Source organism: Phycodurus eques, chromosome 2 (assembly GCF_024500275.1).
Source record: "Phycodurus eques isolate BA_2022a chromosome 2, UOR_Pequ_1.1, whole genome shotgun sequence".
NCBI lineage: Eukaryota > Metazoa > Chordata > Actinopteri > Syngnathiformes > Syngnathidae > Phycodurus > Phycodurus eques.
Window position 1 is genome coordinate 11869024 of NC_084526.1, and position 17141 is coordinate 11886164.

At 42.3% G+C, this 17141-nt stretch overlaps 1 protein-coding gene across 6 annotated transcripts in view; it reads left to right on the forward strand.

Annotated features, from left to right (window-relative positions):
• Positions 1-17141, forward strand: part of ush2a (Usher syndrome 2A (autosomal recessive, mild)) — a 239970-nt gene that overhangs the window by 133624 nt on the left and 89205 nt on the right. For 4 of the 6 annotated variants that reach the window (XM_061667225.1, XM_061667224.1, XM_061667237.1 and 1 more), the window contains 6 exons: positions 757-904; positions 2536-2678; positions 14171-14751; positions 14832-14998; positions 15449-15645; positions 15726-15814. In XM_061667225.1, the coding sequence (XP_061523209.1) occupies positions 757-904; positions 2536-2678; positions 14171-14751; positions 14832-14998; positions 15449-15645; positions 15726-15814 (1325 nt within the window). The remainder of the gene's footprint in view (positions 1-756; positions 905-2535; positions 2679-14170; positions 14752-14831; positions 14999-15448; positions 15646-15725; positions 15815-17141) is intronic. The other 2 variants (XM_061667255.1, XM_061667229.1) reach the window with 1 other exon arrangement.

Sequence of the window (17141 nt, forward strand, 5' to 3'; positions counted from 1 at the left end):
GAAGTGGGACATTGCCCTTTCCTTAGTGAGCGTTCAGATAACTGTTGCAGCTTCAAATATTCAGATGGTTAAATGAGTGATGACATCTGGGGCAACATCTGGGAGAGTTGCTACACCAATTGCTCTCAACAGAAAGGGGTGTGGGCAGTGAAATCTCTGGTGTTAAACGTCCTACTCTTCCCACTATCCCCTTACAAACAGGAGACATTCCACCACTGATCCCACATTGGAAGCTAAAAAATTTGCAGGTTGACTTCAACTTACCATTCCATATAGGACACACAGGACCGCAGGCAGGGCAGAAAGTCACCCAAAAACCCGCTTAGATGGCCAGTTTGAAAGGGATTAATGAGTAAGGGGGTAAGTAGGTAATTATGAAGTTGTGTATTTAAGCGGCCGTCGGCCAATGTCTTTTAAGTGTCAGTGCAAGAAATATCACACATACTAATGGAGCAATTGTAGCCTAAAAGGAATGTTCAATGGTGACATGCCCCTGTGCAGTTTGAGGTTCAGTGCCTTGCTCAAGGGGACCTCATTGTCAGTGCTCAGGAGGGGAACTAGCATCTTAAGCGAGCATGCCAAGTTCGAATGACTCAGTGATCGCTATGCCAGGGACATACAAAATCTGATCCCACAGTCTTAAGACTTTGCCTCCTGTTGTGTCACCTACTCTCACTTCCTGCATCTTCCTGTTTCTGTCTTTACATGCTGTTCATTTCTCCCCTCTTCGACCCATTACCATTTTTCTCTCTGTAGCTCCAGACGGATTGTCCACCTTGAGACTCACTTGCGCAACAAGCACCAGTCTAAATGTGTCTTGGTCCGAACCAACACACTCGAATGCCCCGGGCCCTCTTCACTACAGTCTACAAATGAGGACATCACCCCAGACACCCATGATAAGGCAAGGTGTAGCAAAGATGATGTGCACAATTGTGACAAAAGCATGTAAAGTATAAGTGATCTAAAATACACTCATAACACACCTCATATCAGAAACCGACACTCCAATACTTTCAAAGGGGGAAGACAAATACGCATCCACGTGTACAGTACATATGCATGGATACATTATACAATACAGCAGAATATGTCACATCAAAATGACAGACCATCAGGACAGGCAAGGGGAATGAGCTGGAGGGATGAGGTTGAGACAAAATCCCACCGAAAAAAGGAAAATCAAAGAGGAGCAAAAGGCGACAGATAGGTACAGAACACATGATAGAATAAAAAGAGAGGGGCTGTGCATCCAATATGTATTCATTACATGCTTCCTGACAACAAATTGCAATTTAATCCAAGAGGAGGAGGCTTTCATTCTGTGGTAATAAATAAATGACTAGGTACATGTATTATATATCAGACAAACAGACAGCATGCCCTCCTCTTCTTCTGCTTTAGAGATCTCATTGTTCCCTGATTTATTCATTCATTCATCCCTTCTGTGGTTCTAATGCTAAATGCCCAATGGTCCCTCATTCATGACAATAGTCTCTTACGTTACTCTAGTTTCCCTCATCATGTACATGATACTCAACCCGGTACCATGTGGGAGCAGTGAGAAGAGTCCATGCAATTAATGGAGGGAGATACCTCACTTACAACTGAATTGTTGATTGAAGGAGTAGTGCACTGCTAACAAATGTTCATGGATTAAAATAAAAATTTGATTATCACCTTTCAGTTTTTTCACATGAACACACTCACGTTAATGTTGATTTAATTAGAGGCTCTGTGGATAGCCTTTCCACAATGGTATGAACAGTAAGTTAAATCTAATTTTGTATAATTTACTTGGTAAGTACATTTCAAAGCTTTACATATTGCAGTAGCTGACCAGATAAATGAATCAATTCAAAGCAAGATACTCTCTTGACGGAGTGATATTTAGCACAAATTAACAGAGGTAGCTGAAGTCAAGTATCAAATCTCTACGTGTTTTGGTTCCCTTTAGCCACCGCAAGTATTAACCAATAGTTATTCAACTTTCAGGCATTATTATAGCCATACAGTGGACCACCGCATACTCGCAGTTTGACACCTGCGGATTTTGCTGTATCTATTTATTTTTTTAAATTTTCAATTCAATATTTTTTTTCTTTTTTTATCGGGGGGACCAACCCCAACCCCATCTTTGGTTTGGTGGTTTAATAAACCACCAAACCAAGGATGGTTAAACCATTAAACCACCAAACCAAAGATGGTTAAACCATCTTTGGTTTGGTGGTTTATTCACGCTTATTAAAGAATGCTATTGAGTAGAAAAAAATAATAATAAAGAAAGACACAAAAAATGTCAATGCAATTATAATGGGGGTCAATTATCTGCGGCTCGTCGCTATTTGCGGTCCGGCCTGGTACCTATTCCCCTAAATAGTGGTGGTCTACTGTATTTGTTTGCAGTTATATATGATTTGAGGTGCTTGAGAGAGCTGAGATCTTTTTATAGTTGTTTTTTTAACTAGGTTTTTACGACAGCCCAATTATAATGTGTGCTATTTATGGTGTTTGTTGGTGCCTATTCATGTTCAGGCTCCTGGAAAATGTGACGGATGCTTTCTCCTTTTACGTGCCGGGTCTCTCTCCATACACCCAGTATCTATTCCGACTGGTAGTCTCACACACATATGGACAGACGACAGGCGCCTGGGAAGCCCTCCGCACAGCAGAGGACAGTAAGTATGCATATTTTAACATAAAGTCCAGTGTAGCGACCATTAACAATGTTAAAAATCATACATTAAATGGAAACAATAAAGAAATCACCTAATTTTTGGTCGTGCGTTATGAAGAAACACACAACCTGCAGTTGTATTATGTCGCTGAGAGAGTCAAGCGCATAATGTAATGTAATGAGACATGGTAGATAACATCTGTGTAAAAGCAAATACGGTGGTTCCTTGACTTATGAGTTGAATTCGTTCTGTGACCAAGCTCTTAACTCAAATTATTCTCAAATCCACTCTCCCAATTGGAATGAATTGAAATGCCAGTTATTCGTTTGTACCACTGAAAAACGCCACCATTTTTTTTGTTACATTTCATTGGAGAAAAATAGCACAAAAAAATGAGAAAAAAAAAAAAAAATGAGAAAAAATGAAAAGATAAATGAATTGGTTTTATGAAGTGTAATTAAGCCAAGTCTCTCTCTCTCTCTCTCTCTCTCTCTCTCTCTCTCTCTCTCTCTCTCTCTCTCTCTCTCTCTCGCACACACACGCACACACATTTGTGTGTTTTGCCTTTAAGGGGTGTGGCCGAGTGAGTGCCGTCTTTCTCCTTCAGAATCATCTTGATTTGCCAAATATGTCCAAAAAACACAAGGAATTTGTCTCCGGTAATTGGAGCCGCTCTAGTACGACAACAGACAGTCAATTGACAGAGAACACTTTTTGAGACATAAAGACATTGAGAAAAACAGTCAAGCAATAAAGCAATGACCAATAAAGGGTTGCTAGTTATCTGGTCATGCCGGTACATTATTTTATTTTTTTTGACAATTGTGCAAAAAGATGCAGAGCACTTAGAGCAGTTTGAATGACTAATATTGCAATAGTCCGGTGCAATGACCATTGTGCAAAGGGCGCCGAGACTTCAAGCGAGTAGTACGATAATCAGGGACAATGTTGACTGTGCAAATGTTGCAGATACTCCTCAGTCAGTGTGCAAATGGAGCAGATGCTATTCTGGCATGAGTGGCCAGTATTGGTAAACAACAGATATGAAAATCAAAATCAGAATCAGAATCGTCATTATTTGCCAAGTATGTCCAAAAAAACACACAAGGAATTTGTCTCCGGTAGTTGGAGCCGCTCTAGTACGACAACAGACAGTCAATTGACAGAGAACACTATTGAGACATAAAGACATTGACAAAAAAAAAAAAAACAGTCACTGAGCAATAAAGGGTTGCTAGTTGTCTGGTAATGACGGTAAAAAAATTTTTTTTTGACAATTGTGCAAAGGATGCAGAGTCCTCTAGCCCCCAGAGCAGCTCGAATGACCAACATTGCAATAGTCCGGTGCAATGACCATTGTGCAAAGGGCGCTGAGACTTCAAGGAGTGTATGCAGTTTAAAGTGACGAGTAGTGCGATAATCTGGGACAATGTTGATTGTGCAAATGTTGCAGATACTCCTCAATCAGTGTGCAAATGGAGCAGATGCTACTCTGACATGAGTGGCCAGTATTGGTCAACAACAGATGTGCAAATAGTGCAGCGTGGCGAGACTACTACAGTGAGTGCACGAGTAATACATAATTGGCCCCACAGAAATGTGACAACGAACTCAAGTCAAAAAATCGCCAGCATGTTGTAATGTAATTGTAGGTTAGGTGTTTAAGAGGTTGATTGCAAGAGGGAAGAAGCTTTTGGAATGTCGACTAGTTCTAGTTTGCATTGATCGGTAGCGCCTACCTGAGGGAAGGAGCTGGAAGAGCTAGTGACCGAGATGTGGAGGGTCTGAGAGGATTTTGCACGTCCTCAAGGGTGGGTAGGGGGGTACCGACAATCCTTTCAGCAGTTTTGATGGTCCGTTGGAGTCAGAGTTTGTCCTTTTTTGTAGCAGCACCAAACCAGACTGTGATGGAAGAACACAGGACTGATTCGATGACCGCTGTGTAGAACTGCCTCAGCAGCTCCTGTGGCAGGCCATGCTTTCTCAGAAGCCGCAGGAAGTACATCCTCTGCTGGGCCTTTTTGAGGACTGAGTTGATGTTGATCGCCCACTTCAGGTCCTGAGAGACTGTAATTCTCAGGAACTTGAAGGTCTCGACAGTTGACACAAGGCAGCTGGACAAAGTGAGGGGCAGCTGTGGCGAAGGATGCCTCCTGAAGTCCACGATCATCTCTACAGTCTTGAGCCTGTTCAGCTCCAGGTTGTGTCCGCCGCACCACAGCTCCAGCCACTCCACTTTCTGTCAATATGCAGACTCATCACCGTCCTTGATGAGGCCGATGACAGTGGTGTCATCTCCAAACTTCAGGAGTTTGACAGCCGGGTGCGTTGAGGTGCAGTCGTTTGTGTAGAGAGAGAAGAGCAGCGGAGAGAGGACGAAACCTTGGGGCGCTCCAGTGCTGATGCTGCGTGTGGATGAGGTGGCCTCCCCCAGCCTCACAGATGGCAGGTGAGACGCTGAGCTGGAGAAGTTTGTTGGAAAGGAATTCAGGGATGATGGTGTTGCACGCTGAGCTGAAGTCCATGAACAGGATCCTCGCGTAGGTCACTGCACTGTGTTCTAGAATGAAGTGCAGTCCCATGTTGACTGCATCATTCGCAAACCTGTTCGCTCGGTAGGCAAACTGCAGGGGGTCCAGTAGGGGACCTGTGACGCTCTTGAGGTGGTCCAGCACGAGACGTTCAAAGGACTTCACGACCACAGATGTCAAGGCGATAGGCCTGTAGTCATTTAGACCAGAGAGGGCAGCTGGACAGCGTGAGGGGCAGCTGTGGTGAAGGATGCCTCCTGAAGTCCACGATCATCTCTGCAGTCTTGAGCGTGTTCAGCTCCAGGTTGTGTCGGCCGCACCACAGCTCCAGCCGCTCCACTTTCTGTCGATATGCTGACTCGTCACCGTCCTTGATGAGGCCGATGACAGTGGTGTCATCTGCAAACTTCAGCTCACTTGTTACTCACTTCACTCTCTTGCTACAACAGAAGGGCTGTCTGTCTTTGTTTAAGCGGAGTTTACGTTCCAAGATCTTCAGCTTCTTACAATACAATCACTGGCACTTTTCATTTTCTTGGGAGACATACTAAGGGCTATCCATCCATCCATTTTCCAAGCCGCTTATCCTCACAAGGGTCCCGGGCGTGCTGGAGCCTATCCCAGCTATCTTCGGGCAGGAGGCGGGGTACACCCTGAACTGGTTGCCAGCCAATCGCAGGTCACACATAAACAAATAACCATTTGCACTCACATTCACACCTACGGGCAATTTAGAGTTGTCAATTAACCTACCATGCATGTTTTTGGGATGTGGGAGGAAACCGGAGTGCCCGGACAAAACCCACACAGGCACGGGGAGAACATGCAAACTTCACACAGGCGGGGCCGGGGATTGAACCCCGGTCCTCAGAACTGTGAGGCAGACGCTCTAACCAGTTGTCCACCGTGCCGCTAGTAAGGGCTAATTTTTAGTAAAAAAAAAAAATTAAAAACTGAAATGTGACGCGCACAGAGAATTAAGTTGCATGCATTTCAAGAAGCATAGTTCAAGAACCTAAGCAATATTTGGCCAGAAAATAAGGTTGTCAACTAATTTGTTAAACTCATTCACTGCCAGCCTTCCCAATTAACATGGATATTTGACTTCTAAAGCCGTCAATGGCAGTGAATGTGTTAACTGAGGTTCCACTAAGAGGTTTCATCTTAATTGCTTCATTTTTTTTTTCTTTATTACACTGGAGCGACGGATGGTCTGAACCGCACTCATAACCCGAGTCATTACTTGCAAGCCAAGGCAAAAAAACGTCTGGGCGAAGCCTTGTCTCGAAAAACTCATAAGTTGGAGCACTTGTAAGTTGAGGTACCACTGTAGTATTTCTAAATGAGATCCAATTAGTCATTCAGGTGAGCTATTTTATCAGTCAAAACATTAAATGGTTCTGAAATATTGGAATTTTCACCCAATGGGCTGAAAGACTGGAGGATCATTCTACTTACTAAGATTAAATCATATTGCCATGATGCCTTATATTGCTCACACCCCTTAGGAGGCATACTATATGAATGTGTTACCTGGGGATTGTTATGGTGGCTAACGGCAAACACTTATTTTTTGGGCATTTTGACTTGGCAACAGTGTTTTACATAATTCTGAGAGAACTGCAATTACAATATTCTCTCTTTCTTAGCTGCCTATTATCAAAAAGCTATCATCATCTTCTTCATAAAAAGTATGTGATACTTTTCATTGTGGATTTGGTTTAACTCCTAATAGAGAAAACCCAAAGATAAGGAAGTTATTAGTGACTTGAGCAAGCTGAAACACCCTGATAGTGTGAGAGAGCAAGACCTGCATACTGTATAGTGTGGTGGTGTGCGTGTGTGTGTTTGTGTATGTGAGTTTGAGTGACCTAGCCAGTGTCATTGTGGGCTAATTGTGGTAATAGAATCATATTAGCTACTGGTGCAGCCTCTTCAGTGAAAAGTTATATATTAATTAGCAGCACATTATTGTGGCATACATAATCATTAAGCAGCTGAGATTTGCATACGTTTGATCTGTGCGCATGTACACACCACAAGAAGTGTGTTTGTACACATCCTAGCGTTGTTGATATATAGATGCACGCTGACATGAACACAAATGCACTTTAACACGCCGATGCTTTCAGGCTCACACACACACATCCGCAGACATTAAGGATGTATTAAATTACGACCCTGATTCCCTCGATTTGCTAGGCAGAATTACATTTGCAACACACATGCAAAGAGAGCTCCATTTGTGTAACTCTCGCCTTAATAATGACGTTGAAATGTACAATACTTACACTATGTCTCTTGGGGATGTAGCAGACATCACTGGTGATCGTTAAAATGTTGTGGTTCCCCACTATCAGACAAAACTCTAATCCCCATGTTTTAGCAATGAGAAACTGAAATGCAACATTTATTTATTTTTTTCTTCAGAGAAACATTTTGGGGAAAAAATGAGTTTGACATCAAAAGATGAATATGAGACGAGATTAGAGTTCCGTTTTTTCACCTGGATCTGCTACACATATTAAAAGATTAGATAGTATTTGTAACAAAATGAACAAAAACAAAATACCCCATTGTAGGTGAGAAAAATTATTAGAACAGATGCCTTAATTAAGATTAAAGTGAAGGCTTAATATTTAGCGGAAATACTTGAAACTGTGACCCATTGACATCACCAAATGTTTTCAACCAAGACGATCTCCAGACTTAACCCTTATAGACCATTAATTTTTAAATGCAGTTATTTGTCCATTCAAATATTGGCTCTTTTTATACTTCCATCCATTTTCTGAGCCGCTTCTCCTCACTCGGGTCGCGGGCGTGCTGGAGCCTATCCCAGCATCGGGCAGGAGGCGGGGTACACCCTGAACTGGTTGCCAGCCAATTGCAGGGCACATACAAACAAACAACCATTCGCAGTCACAGTCACACCTACGGGCAATTTAGAGTCTCCAATTAATGCATGTTTTGGGGATGTGGGAGGAAACCGGAGGGCCCGGAGAAAACCCACGCAGGCACCGTAACCAGTAACCAGTCGGCCACCGTGCCGCCTCTATATATACTTGCATACAAAAATTATAAGTAGAGCTAATTATGGCAAATAATAAATAAATAAAACAAAAAAAAACATCACCCAATCCGGTGTAACTTGATTGTGAGCTGGGACTCTGCCTGCGCCCATTTGTTATAATATACTGTATACTTCACTGTAAAGTATTGCAGACCATAGGTTGAATTCCTAAGTATTCAAATAAACTATGTAATACAGGTTTCCTTTTTTTTCACTCTCCATGTTCCTCACCTCTTCATCTCCTTTCTGCTCTGTCGGTCTTCTTTGCATTTCAGCAGAGTGAGTTTCAACTCTCTCTTTAACTATTTACAAGTGGGGATGGCCAGAATTGAAGAAGATAAGAAATAAAGAAAAGATTGGAGTGGGAAATACAGGAAAAAAGGAAAGGTATAGGACAAGAAATGGAAAGGAAAAATGGGAGGGAAAAAAATGGGGAGGGAAGAAAAAAGGAGCCTAATGACAGAACAGAGAAATGGAGAGACCCACGTTTCCTCCTCTGCTTTTTATCATTCCATTAAAGTTTTATATCCATCTTTTTAATGTAATTTGGTCCCTATGAATTCCTGCCGCTGCAGAACAGACAGACGACTCCTGTGAACATAAACTCTGGCCGTGTCGGACAGCTCCCTTTCCTCTGTCTACTCGCATGTTCATACCAGCTAAGTGATCTAAGAGAGTCTGTGTCTGTCAAGCGGGCCTATTTGTGCATGTGTTTGTGTTATAGCATGTTCAAGAGACCATGATTAAAAGCTCCGTTTTGACAAAATGTTCTTAGCCTAGCAGTTTTTGACAGTGTGTGCGTACAGCACTTGTGTGGGCGTAGGATAGTGAACATTGAAAAAAAGCTCTTTTTCACCAAATGGAACTCAAAGCATAGAGTGGACTAGGAAAGGAACATCACATACGAGGTGAGAGATACTGACACAACACAAAGAATTCATGTTATTTAATTGTATCGAGGAATGTGAGCAAATTCCCTTCCTTATGCCGTTATTTTTTATGTCAAAGAGAAAAAAACACAAATGCATTATATGCTGAAAATCATGCATGAAAATCTATATGCAGTACATACGTATTATGTTTTTTTTTTTCTGTCAAGGGAAAAAGGATAACCGTTTAGGAGACGAGGACAAACACTTTGAGAATAATGAGAGATCATCCATCCATTTTCCGTACCGCTTATCCTCACTAGGGTCGCGGGTGTGCTTGCATCTATCTCAGCTGCCTCTGGGCAGGGTAAACCCTGAACTGGTTGCCAGCCAATTGCATGGGACATATAAACAAACAACCCTTTACATTCACATTCACACCTATGGGCAATTTACGATGAACCTAGCGTGCATGTTTTTGGAATGTGGGAGGAAACCGGAGTACCCAGAGAAAACCCACACAGGCATGGGAAGAACATGCAAGCTCCACACAGGCGAGGCCTGATTTGAACCAGAGTCCTCAGAACTGTGAGGCAGAGCCGCTAACCAGTCACCACCATGCCGTCATGAGAGATACAGTTTAATAAAAACTTGCATGCAAGGAGATGCATGCTGTGACCCCCCAAATTACAGGTACATCCTGCTGGCTCATCTAAGAAGTGTCTGACTATTTCTCATAAGGCGAGGTAATATATCGTCGTATATCTTCACTGCCGGGTGGAAACCTGTGTCAATGTTTTTTTTCTTTCACAAATATTTACTATTGGTTAGTCCCCTCGTTGGTCTGATATTTTTACGAATTATAGACCAATCTAAAGTGTGGAAAATGGCTTGTCCTCTTTCATGATACAATGTTAATGGATCAAACCTGCAGATTTTTGGGGCAAGGTTTCCTGAAAAGTGATGGTTTTGGAGATTTTGAAGAGTACACATAAATAGGCAGTTATCATCAGTGTCATGCAACTGCACCCCCCAAGTCACAGATGTCTTGCTTTGCCACCCAAAGTGATAATACAATGTCTGAGAGAGAGGAACGCAGTCAGCTTTTGCCCAATTTAAATGATTTTATGCTGACTAAAACACAGATTTGATTCTAATGCCATATATGATTTTCTAATGTTTAGTTCCCCTTTCATATCCCATAGATTGGTCTGAAGGTTAGCGGGATTTATATAAATCCTCCCAAATGTCAGAGGCTCAAAGTTCTTTTGAAACAAATTTGAATGACTGACAACTCTGAGTTACTTGGCTGGTCATGCTTCCTCAAAAGATATAGTATACGTAATGTGCATTAGGTATACTCTTGATGTGAGGGATACAAATCAAGCTCGTGACCTTGGAAAAACGTCATGGGCCTTTTCACTGGCTCCTCTTTGCCTCTCGTCTTGGCGTCTCTTCAAGCAGCACCGACATTAGGAAGTGAAGATATGGAATGCAATGTAAATTCTTACACTATTGCTTGTCATGGTTTGACACGGCTTGGTAAGCGTGCCGATAACGTTTAAGCTCAGCTTCCATTCTGACTTTTAGCAGCTCCATTCACCTTCAGAAGACCCGTCACCCACACTCGCGGTACCGAAAAATATTTTCTGCACACGCCAAAGGCCAAATGTTTTATATTCTCACTATATTGTTACATATTTAAATGTACGCAAAATGATTTTCACCAAATATGCACAAAGGACTGGAAAGTAACTATACAGTGTATACTGTACACACACACACACAGTACATGCAAACCCTCTCAGGCCATCCTTGCTCCCTCCCCCTTTCCTAGCCTCTTGTCGCTTGATTGTGTTATTACTATGCTAACCAAATCCTTATAAATGTGATTTAGGGCTCAGTGGCCCCCATGCTCCTGCTTTAGCCTTCTACTACTGTGTTTTACTGAAGAGTGGAGGTGTGCGGAGAGGGGGAGGAAGAAGGAAAGACACAGGGTTGTCAAGGTACGAGGACAGAGGGGAAAACAAGACAAGGAAGGAAGTCTTCAGAATAAGTGTAGTGGGGGGTTACCACGCATTCCCTCATCGCCACTTTTCTCCTATCCAGAGGGCAGTAAAGTGTCAGTAAAATAAAAAAAAGGGAAAAAGCATCACCTCCATCTTAAATGAAAATTTCAATTGAAAAACTTAACAGCCCTTCAAATTGCAGAATTTTACACGCGCCAGTAAAGCTTAAATAACACTCAACACTTGAGGGGAGGGCTGAGGAGCGGGAATGGGGAGGGTGGTGACGACAAGGGTTACTTTGTGTGTGGGTGAAGCTTGATCAAGGTGACTGACTTATGCATTTGAAAGACGTAATAAGAATACTGTCTCGAAAGTTGACATTGATTATTACCTGGTTAAAAATGTGCATGTATACTTTAAATATAAAAGAGATGTCAGAGTAAAAGAACATCTCTTCCTAATTTTCGTATTGTGAGTCTTCCCCAAGCAGAGGGATCCACTACAGCTCCTCATCCAGACTGAGGGATGGCTAATCATCCACACAGTTAGATAGAAAAACAAGCACCCCAACTCGCAGAGATGGTAAGGCACCGGAACACGCAGGCAAGACAGACAGCGAGACGGGCGCCTTGCTTATTCGTGGGGTTCACTGGACCTTTGGTGGTAATTGAATCAGTGTGAGTGCTGAGTAGAGCTAGCATAAAAACCTGTTAACCCAAAAGGTCAACGCGCTGCATTGTTTATTTAGCAGGGTGAGCAGAGGGAAAAAGAGAGAAAGAGACTGTGAAGGAGCGTGGGAGGAATGTAAAGCTAGAGAGAAGGATAATGAGTAGTTAGATTGAGTTTTTCCATGATTGACAACTTGACATACGTGATGTGACCTGGATCCATGTGATCCCCCCGCCCCTCCCCTCTTTCTCAAGCACAAGTGGGTAATCAAGGGGACCTGTTTTGAAGACGTGGATGACTTCAAGATGGCTGTGATGACGGACCTGCAGAGGATCCCATAAGAATAGTTGTAGGAGTGCATGAAAGCGTGGTAGAGAAGGCTGGGAGAGTGCATTAGACCCCAGGCCGTTTACTACCGAGAGGGAAAACCTATAGTATGAAGTTTGGATTTGAAATATGTTTTCTGACACACCTCGTATACCGTGGAATCTCGTAAATCAAATGCCCATGAAGTCGTCCAATAGAAGGGGCAGGCTAATATTGGGTCTTAATCAATAAACACAGGAAGTCATGTTAGGTTAGGGGACTTGCAATTAAAGCAATAAGACTCCAGTGTCAATGCGCATAGGCACTTCTTGGTTGGTAACTTATTTTTATACTTGTATGATCAAAGAATGTTAAGATGTGACTTGAAACATTGCTTGTACAGCCGTAAAGCTTTTATGACTCACAGATTTGCCAAGGAACATTTCCATTATTTTCTATGGGAACATTTTTCAAAGGCCTCCAGGAACAAATTGTTTGACCTCAAACATTCCATTGTAATTTTATACATTATTGTGATACACTAAGAATATTTTTTAAGTCTGCATACATGCTTAACTCCTGTAAGCAATTCTACATTATGGGATTTTTTTTTGCAAAAATATTTAATAGCTTTAACATTTGGATGAAGTGTTTTTATACTTCACTGCAGCGGTTAACTTTAACATCATCAAAGTTTCCTCCTTTACCTTCAGGTACAAAGTTTGATGAAAGAACTAGAAAGAAAGATTAAGAACTAAGAAAAAAAGTAATTACAGTTCATTTTAGGTGAACAAAAATTGGGACATACTGATGAACTGCATCAAATTTGTGTGTGCCACTCATCTTCTGTCACACTCCCTGGGCCATGCTCGTGCGTGCGCACACACGCTCGCATCTGCATCTGGGAAAGCCGTTAGCAGTTAGCGGTAGCACTTAGCGGCGCAGCACGCTCCCTCAATCCGCTCAGTCACCTTGATCCACTTGCCCTTCACAGAGCACCATTACTGCTTTCCTGCATCATTGTAGTTGGTTGCATGTGAGTGTGTTACAGTAGGAAGTGTCTACAGTAGGAAAGAGAAGAAGACATTTTATTTATGCATGTGTGTCCATTACGAGGCAGCACAATGCAATGTAAATGCCAGTGGAAGAAGGGGGTAGTCCCTCTGGTGGAAGTGACATATCCCTTTGGCAAGTCTCGTTGGTGCATGGACATATGCAAGCATATAATTTGACACTTCATTAGGTACACCTGCACAATCATGAGATTTAGTCTTCTATGTACTGTATCAGTATGATGCAGTGTAGATCAGATACACTAAAACAAATATTGTCTTCATTTATTGCAAATGTCAAATACATATCTTTTATCTGTGTTTAGATTATATCTGTGTATATATCTCTGTATATCTTATTGCAAACGTCTAATACATACCTTTTATCTGTGTTTAGATTATATCTGTGTAGCGAGTGCATTTGCCTGTGGCTTGGAATGCTGTCTTCACATAACTGGGGATCATTTTAATTTGAGTTCTTCTAAATTCTGTACTTAGATACAATGAACAGCTTTTTGACAGGCACAACCCAGATGTGATTCTCTCAGGTTCCCTGACCTGTCTAAATGTGTGCAGACTTGACAAAATGACTGAGAATTTAACCTCCAGTTAAAATTCAACCAATTCCATGCACTCTTCCTAGTCCCAGGGTTTCCCAACCAGGGGTGTGACACATCATTTCACTGGGTGTGAAGATGGGATTTGGCTGTTTTTAAAAATCACTGAAAAGGTTTTGAGACCTTTGCTTTGAAGTGTCACATACTGTATAGTATTAATTTACGCTTTTCATTTATTTCCAAAAATAGATATGTGATAAGTTATTCATTTTATAAAATAAAGTATATACTTCTGCATCTTCAAATGAGAGCAGCTTTTCTTGGAATTGTGAGAACATCTTTGAAGTTTTTCTAAAGTGTGATATACAGCATTATTGTCGCGTTTCCAAATGTGAACCCTTATTTTTATTTCAATTTTCCCCACAGGTCCAGGTCCACTCGACCCTCCGACTGTTGCAAGGCTTCATTCTCGAAATGTTACAGTCATATGGGTCCCACCCCCTCAACCAAATGGCAAGATACAAAGTTACAGCCTCTATCTACAATCTGGCTCTTTCGCTGCTTTATATAACAAACCTGGTGCCAATTTGGAACCCAACTCAAGCTTCAGTTCTAACCCAAGAGCGGATCTTAAAAATATTTACTCAAGTCAAAACCTGAAGCCAGCATCAGGTGTTACCATGCCTGCTTCAGAACGACACCTATCAAAGGGCATCCACACTCCAGAATCCACTTATACGAGTCAAGGCACTGGCCCAAACCTATTACAATCTATTGAACCCACTGCCATTGCAGGGTTGAACCAAAGACCTGCAGTGTCACATCAAGGATACACTTCAAGCAGTCTGAATGTTGAGCATTTAATCAAGCAAGATGTCCTCCACTCCACCAATTCACCAAACTTTGGTTCAGGATTTAGTCCATCCCCTTCATCAGTCAAGATTTCTGGGAGCACCACAAGCTACACTTTCCTTCATCTCGTGCCATACCACTCCTACAACATTCAGGTAATATTGGTCCTCCTTCACTATGGTAGTGCATGTACTGTAGTTCATCTTGACAAACGTATCATTCCTCAATCGACTAGCTGGAAGTCTGCACCAGTGTGGGTTGTTCAGTGTCCAAAACTGTACACTTTCGAACCTTGCCTGCTCCTTCTGAAGGCCTCCCCGCACCTCATCTTTATTCTGACACCCCCACCTCGGTTCTCCTGTCCTGGGGTGCACCACAGAGTCCCAACGGACCTTTGGAGAGGTGAGATATGATCATACACTAGACGTTCCACTGTAAAGCTGGGATACACGCTGCGAAAATGTAAGTTGTGCAGGGGGGGAACCAGGAGCGTTTGGCAGCATCTGACTGGTCGTATGATTGTTCAATGTACAGTTGGGCCAGTGTTATGATTAAATTTTCCTAATATTGAGCTTTTTTCCTCTGATTGAATTCACACACAAATAATAGGGGAAGGATGTTGCTTTGTTGTTAGTGTTATTTAGAATTCTGAGTCCACAGACGGACCGCAAATGTACTTTTTCTGAACGGTATGTGACAGATTGAAGAGCGCACTGCAGGATTAAAGTGGAACGTCAGTTGCGTGAATATACAGAGTATTCATTTAGGTCTGTACAAAGTGAGCTGTCTTAAATTGTAAAAGGGTATTGCCAGTTTTCGATATTGAGAATGTTAAGATAAGAAAATGTATAGATCTTTTCCCCCCTCTGAATCTTGGCAAAGGTGGCTGATTGAACGCAGAGTTGCTGGAACAGAGCAAATCTCCACAGTAGGCCATCTTCCTCCAGACCCTCTTCCTCTTTCCTTTCTGGACTCCTCATCAGCACTTAGTCCTTGGACAAGTTACCACTATAGACTTGTTCTCCAGAATCAGGCTGGAAGTTCCACAGGTAAGACTGTAATTGAGGGCCTTCCATTCCTAAAAATGTAATGGCTCCCCCGTCCAACTCAAGTATATCCATACTTGCAGGGCCTTGGGTAGGTATCACCACCAGACCTTCCAGACCTGCTGGTGTGACACCGCCGAGGGTGAAAGTATTGGGACCAGAGTCACTACAGGTGATCTACAGTTTGATTTGAACTTCATGAGCTGTCTTTGTGTTTTTAACTGTAAAACACACAAAATAGGGCAATTTAATTGTGGCTCTATCCAGTCTCTCCGAGATTGACAGTGTTGAAAAGTCAAAGCAATGTCACACTCATTCCTCTGTCTTTCCTTCTTGGGATTTAATGAGAAAGCAAAAACATTCGACTCAAGGTCCCCTTCACAAAATGGGTGGGGCTGTGACCCTGTCGAAGACGGCTTCCTTCCTGTCGGCCATTTTGAAGGAGTGGCCAACGTTAAATTCCAGCTCTGGCTAATCCCACATCAAGGCCTGTCAAGAAAACACACAGACACTAACTCTGCATGCACACGGCATCCACACACTTTCACGCATAGTCTTGCACTAATGCTAACAGCCAAAAAATGCTAATGCTTGTCATTATTCCAGAACCAACCCTGTCATCTCTCCAGCTGCAAAGCTTTAGGGGTCACACATCCAAGAAGGAAAATGTTCTTCCTGGTTGATGCTAATTGGACCGGCAGGCTGGCCGCTTCCTGGTTACCAATTGACCTTGACAACAGAGAGGATTTGGAGTACAGTACTTCCCTTAATTCGATAAATGGTCTCTTGTTCTAGATTCTTCTGCAGTGCACATCACAATTTCACTGCTTAACGTTTGTCCTATTGTTCAACAAATATGTCTGAGAGTATGCAAATATATGCAGTGAATAATATAAGCAACTATAGTATAATCAGGTAGAGTGAGGAAGTAGCCATTATACAGGTATTTTTGGGCTGTTTATCTGTTTAACATTTAACATGAAAATCTGCAAGATTTCCTCTTTGACCTGAATACTCAAGTCATTGCACTGCCGCTTGTGTGTTGAAAGAACAGAATTGTGCTGTCAGCTAGAAAGCACTCTCCAAATGCCTTCTTTTGAATATAATAGCATGATGCTCACACACCTCACTTCCTACATTATAATTTGGCGCTCTCTCGCTCAAATACTCATAAACACACACACACACACAGACCGTACTGGCCTTAGCCCCTGTGGTCTGTGTCAGATGAGGGTCTGCGCTGTCTTCACCATCTCCAGATTACATCAAGCTATTCAATCTGTAAATGACTTCTAGCACAAAGCACACTCTACACGCACTTTGGGAAATGAGCTGCCTAACTCAACATGACCCTGCCCATATGCAGCTGGCTGTGTGTAGGTGTGTGTGCAACTTTGTGGGTGTGTGGGTGTCCTGACTCACCTCACAGTGTCACTTGTTAAATGAATATCAAGGTTGCATGAGAAATAATTGTTCCTGACATTCATTTATAATATTCT